At 33.6% G+C, this 5,839-nt stretch overlaps 1 protein-coding gene across 1 annotated transcript; it reads left to right on the forward strand.

Annotated features, from left to right (window-relative positions):
- The first annotated feature begins 5,258 nt into the window (after positions 1 to 5,258).
- LOC110876460 (protein EARLY FLOWERING 4) lies at positions 5,259 to 5,627 on the forward strand. The gene has a single exon (XM_022124633.1). It carries the CDS (start codon positions 5,259 to 5,261, stop codon positions 5,625 to 5,627), a length of 369 nt encoding a protein of 122 aa, XP_021980325.1.
- The last annotated feature ends 212 nt before the right edge of the window (positions 5,628 to 5,839 follow it).

Genomic DNA, 5,839 nt, shown 5'->3' on the forward strand with positions numbered 1-5,839 from the left:
TCCTCTCTAAAACAGTCATTACACAAAAAACTATTAACAACTATTTTAACAAAAACATCAAGTGTGAAAATGATTTCTCAAAATAAAAAACTCAAGAGATTGTTGTTTCTCTCTCTAAAGCAGCAACTTTCTCTCTCTAAAACACTTACGGATCTAGAAACCGTGCGATGAACACGATGAAGATCTTCAAACTTGCTTCTATCTGTGTATTCTTGGTGTTCTTGATGAACATGATGAAGACTGTTGTTTCTCACTCTAGAAATCAGCTTTCAACAAGCATGAGCACACCCGAGATGAAGATGACGACGTGAGATGAAGATGAACACACCCGGAATCAGAATTCAACAAACAGAGATGAAGTTCATGGAGTTTTGAAAATGGGGGAAGCTAAAAGGTAAGAAAATGGAGTTTTGAAAGTACATCTAGATGTGAGGTGGGTAAAGATCGAAGTAAAGACCTTGTTTAGGAAGTTGAATGCTCCATAGTACATTAATGGTGGATCTAGTATTAAAGGACTTGTTTAGGAAGATGAAGATATTTTGAAAAAAAAACTTTTTAATTTGAAATACACTAAACGAAATAGAGGATGAAGGATGAGAATGATGTGATGGGTACATTAATGATGGTGTCAAATCATGTTGGTCAATAAATCTTTGGGGTGAGGTAGGCATATGTAAATTAACCATAGTGCCCTCAAAAGCAAAAAAGGAGATGAAGTTGGGTGGGACATGTGATAGGTTTCCAAGGTTTTTTCAAAATAAAGGGTTATATATATATATATATATATATATATATATATATATATATATATATATATATATATATATATATATATATATATATGGGAGCCGCTAAAATAAAAACCACCTCCAGTTGTAAGAACCATGAGAACCACTCTCCACCAATCACAATCAGCCAACGAAAAGGGTAGTTTGGTCAATTACCCTAAATGTCTAATCTCACCCCTCTCTCTTCATTTAATTCACACCCTCTCTCCTCTCTCCTCTCTCTTTCTTTGAAATTTATATCACGCAGACAATATCCATCTTCATCTCTCCATTAATCTCTCTCTCTCTCTTTCTTTTCAATACAAACTCTCTCTCTATTTTCCTTTATAAAACTCCATTGATGATACCATTCATTTTTAAATCTCTGCATATTCTCTCTCTTCAAATCCACCATCTAGATGAGAGAAAGATCGGAGAAGGAGATCGCCCCCTGTTTCCGGCGACAACCCCCCAGCCAAACACCCTCTCCCCTCCGTCTATACTGTAATCGCCCCCTTCGAAATATTCTGCACATTAATCGCCGCCGGCTGGAACTCATACACCCCCCACCCCATCTTCTCCGGTGAGCCGCAACCCTTCATCTCCCTCGCTTCATCATATAGATTCAACCACGGATCGGATGTTTCAGCAACGATTCCGAGCGGCCAAGTGGTGGTCGTTTGTGCGACTTGGGGTTTCGAGTGAAGGGAGATGGGGGTTTGCAGGTTTTTCAGTCGTGGAGAAAATGGGTTTTGGCGGCGACTGTGTTGGTGGTTTTTTATGTAAACGGAGACGGTAGTGGTGGTGAGGACTGTCGGAGACGGTGGTGGCAGTGGTGGGGTTTTCACGGCGGCGGTGGTGGTGTTTGGTTAGATATTTTTGGTATGCTTTTTTAATGTTTTTTGCTGGTGCTTTTTGGTAGATCTTCAAACAGTGAACTATGTGGGGTTTGATTCGTTTTTGGATTTGGGCCGCGATGATGAAAAAAAACGCATATTTTGATGATGATGGCACGGCAAGGACGGTGGAGGGTAGGTTTTTGAACCCGCAACCCCACTTTGCAGCCTCTGATTATTGGGAAATCTGAGCCAAAATTTCGTTTTTTTTATCCCGATTTTTTTTCGAGATACACTTTGTTTTGATGTTGTTGTTTTTTTATTTTTCCCCCTAGTCGATGATGATAACGATATATCTGAGACATCTCCCGAGTTTGCCATTTCTGAGTGCGTTCATTTTTGGGTAAACTTTTTACGTAAAACGTAAACTTTTTAGGTAAAACGTAAACTTTTTAGGTAAAACGTAAAACTTTTTACGTAAAACGTAAAACTTTTTACGTTAAACGTAAAACGTAAAATGTAAAAATTTTAACGTAAAACGTAAAACCGTAAACTTTTTAATCCGTAAAACATAAAATGTAAAAAATTTTAACGTAAAACGTAAAATGTAAAAAAAAATTTGTAAAAAAAAAATTAAACCGTAAACTTTTTAACGCAAACCGTAAACTTTTTTAACGCAAACCGTAAACCTTTTTAACGTAAAACGTAAAAAACGTGAAGCGTAAAAAGTTTTACGTAAAACGTAAAACGTAATTTTTTTTTAGTAAAACGTAAAAAGTTTTACGTAGAACGTAAAAAAACCGGCGCGTAAAACGTAAAAAAACGTTAACATAAAAAAACCGGCGCGTAAAACGTAAAAAACCCAGGGCGTAAAACGTGAAAAACCGACACGTAAAACGTAAAAAACCGACGCGTAAAAAATAAAAAACCGACGCGTAAAACGTAAAAAACCGGGGCGTAAAACGTAAAAAACCGACACGTAAAACGTAAAAAACCGACACGTAAAACGTAAAAAACCGACACGTAAAACGTAAAAAACCGGGGCGTAAAACGTAAAAAACCGACGTGCAAAACGTAAAATAACGTTAACGTAAAAATTGGCGCGTAAAATGTAAAAAAAAAAACGTTAACGTAAAAAACCCGGGGCGTAAAACGTAAAAAACCGACACGTAAAACGTAAAAAACCGACGCGTAAAACGTTAAAAACCGACGCGTAAAACGTAAAAAACCGGGGCGTAAAACGTAAAAAAACCGACACGTAAAACGTAAAAAACCGACGCGTAAAACGTAAAAAACCGACGCGTAAAACGTAAAAAACCGGGGCGTAAAACGTAAAAAACGACACGTAAAACGTAAAAAACCGACTCGTAAAACGTAAAAAACCGACACGTAAAACGTAAAAACCGACGCGTAAAACGTAAAAAACCGGGGCGTAAAACATAAAATAACGTTAACGTAAAAATTGGCGCGTAAAATGTAAAAAAAAACGTTAACGTAAAAAACGGCGCGTAAAACGGGCCGTATGAACGGCGCGTAAAAACGGGACATGAAAAAGGGACGCTGAAACGGCGTGTTAAAAAAACGGCGTTAAAAAACGGCGCGTAAAAAACGGTGTTTAAAAAACGGCGCGTAAAAATTGGCGTTAAAAAAACGGCGCGTTAAAAAAACGGCGTAAAAAAACGGCGCGTAAAAACGACGGTTGAAAAAACCCGGCGTGCAAAAACCGGCCCGCAAAAAAAATTGTCTTTTGTTAAAAAAAATTGAATTTAAAAATGTTTTTACTAAAAAAATCTTTTAAAATAATAAAAAGTAATATAATAAAACTAAAAAGTAATATAATAAAACAAAAAAGTAATAAAAAATAATAAAGGCAAAAAGACAAAAAAGAGTTATTTTACTTAAATACCCTTTTGGATTAAAATAATAAGGACATAATAAGACAAAATCTATTTAATATTAATTTTTGTTAATTTTAATCTCATCCACTCATCTTGTTGATCCAAATGCTAGAAAGTGGTTCCCATGGTTTTTACAACTAGATGTGGTTTTCATTTTAGCGATCCGCATATATATATATATATATATATATATATATATATATATATATATATATATATATATATATATATATATATATATAGTGGAAGGTTCAAATGAGAAGAACTTTTTTGTAAGAAGAAAAAAGAAGAAGTTTCAATCAATAAGAATGCTTCATTTTACTTTATTTAATTTTTATATTTAATTTTAATATAAGGGTATATTGGTAAACTTACATAAATCATTAATTTGTATTCTTCCTCTTTAATAACTAACTAAATTAAATTTGTAACTCCTTTTCAAAATATATATTTTTTTCAAAATTAAAAAAACAACTTAATTTAAAGTGTAGAATAAATTATTAGTTGTGTAGGATAAATTACGAGTTGTGTAGGATATATTTCGAGGTGTGTAGGATAAATTTCAACTGTGTAGGATAAAATTCTATAATGTGTAGGGTATATGTAGGAAAAGTTTGATATGTGTAGGTTTTGTAGATTATATGTAGGATAATTAATGATTAGTTGACTAATTAATTAAATAGAGAAAAGTTAATTATATGAGTTATAAATGAAATAGTATTTTACAAATATTCCCTTTCTTCTTTTTATTCTCAAATTAAATTTCTTCTCAAATGAACCTTCCCTTATATATATATATATATATATATATATATATATATATATATATATATATATATATATTATTCTTTTCAATAAAGTCTTGAGGCTTACCCTTCGACCTGTCTCGAGGTTTACGCCTCGTGAAGCTAAGGGAAAACGTCTCGAGTCCGTTTCTACTTTTTTAAACCTTGATTGTTCATTTTCACTCGTAGATTAGAGTCCGGATCTCCATACCCATCCCTCAGTTATATAAAAACTAAAATAAAACCTTCATATATGGGTGTTCTCATTCATCTTCTATTCTATATTTTAATTAATTAATTATAAAGATATATATATGAGGGATCCGATGTGGGGTAGACAATAAACAGTGAACACGTTGTATATTTTAGTTAAATTATATGTACGATGTTGGAGTTTCTGGTGAACACTGTGAATGACTGTTATACTTCGGCCGACATAAGTCCTCCAGACAACTATTTCTAGGTAATTAATATAAGTTCTTATCAACAAATATCTAAAAGACTTAAAAACCAACAGTTTGTGATCGCTATATCATCGAAAGGTACAATATTCGAGTTTTTTTTATATTTACAATATTCAGAAATGGGTGGCAGCGCAACTTGTTGTCCGTCTATCTTCTGTTTTAATATAACTTGACAAGTATGAATGAAAACATCAAAAGATTTAAAAAAAAAAATTACAATAAAGATTTTGATTTGGAAAGAGAAATAATAGTTTTCTAATGAGCACATTTGGGTAGGCTACGATTCCAAATAAAGTTTTGTTTTCTAATGAGCACATCTGGGTAGGCTACGATTCCAAATCTTGAATGCTGAATCTACTCAATCCAACGTTTCTCATTTGCTGTCACCTAGAATACCCATGCACCCATGTCACCTAAACAGAATGTGCATGAAAACAGTTAAAAAATGCCGCCTTTTCTACATAGTCGGTTGTTTTTATTTTTTATATAACTGTTTGATTCTATAAGTATGAGTAGGAAATATGCAAGTTATCTCAAGAAACTGAAAATTGCCGGCGGGTCGAAACAAAGTCGAACCACGTGGTTAATGGGAACGGATAGCGACGACAGTGATGGTGAGTACGATGTTGAAGCATGGGAGATGTTGAGTAAGGGTTTGAAGGAAGTGCAAAGAGTGTTAGAAGAGAACAGATTATTGATTCAACAAGTGAACGAGAATCATGAGTCGAAGATTCACGATAATTTGGTGAAAAATGTCGCGTTGATTCAGGAAATCAATGGTAACATATCGAAGATTAGAACCGTTTATTCGAGTATATCTGTTAATTTGTGCCACTTTGTTAGTCGACGAAGTGTGAAAAATGAAAATGTGACCTGAAGGTTACGGATTCGTAAAATAGTGCATCATCTTTTAATAAACTTTTTTAGCAATTTGTGTTGTTATCATCTCTATTGTCACAAACTATATAGATAGTAACTACATTTTATATGTTGGAAATTCGACGTGTGGAGATATTTCTTAAACGGAATAAAATGTTAGTGGTATTGTAGTATGAAACTTAAACGCAATAAAATGTTAGTGGTAAAATA

The sequence above is a fragment of the Helianthus annuus genome, chromosome 6, assembly GCF_002127325.2.
Source record: "Helianthus annuus cultivar XRQ/B chromosome 6, HanXRQr2.0-SUNRISE, whole genome shotgun sequence".
NCBI classification, from domain to species: domain Eukaryota; kingdom Viridiplantae; phylum Streptophyta; class Magnoliopsida; order Asterales; family Asteraceae; genus Helianthus; species Helianthus annuus.

What these genes read in the sequence shown, in the direction of transcription:
- LOC110876460 (XM_022124633.1), top strand. Translation starts at nt 5,259, where the DNA reads ATGAGTAGGAAATATGCAAGTTATCTCAAGAAACTGAAAATTGCCGGC.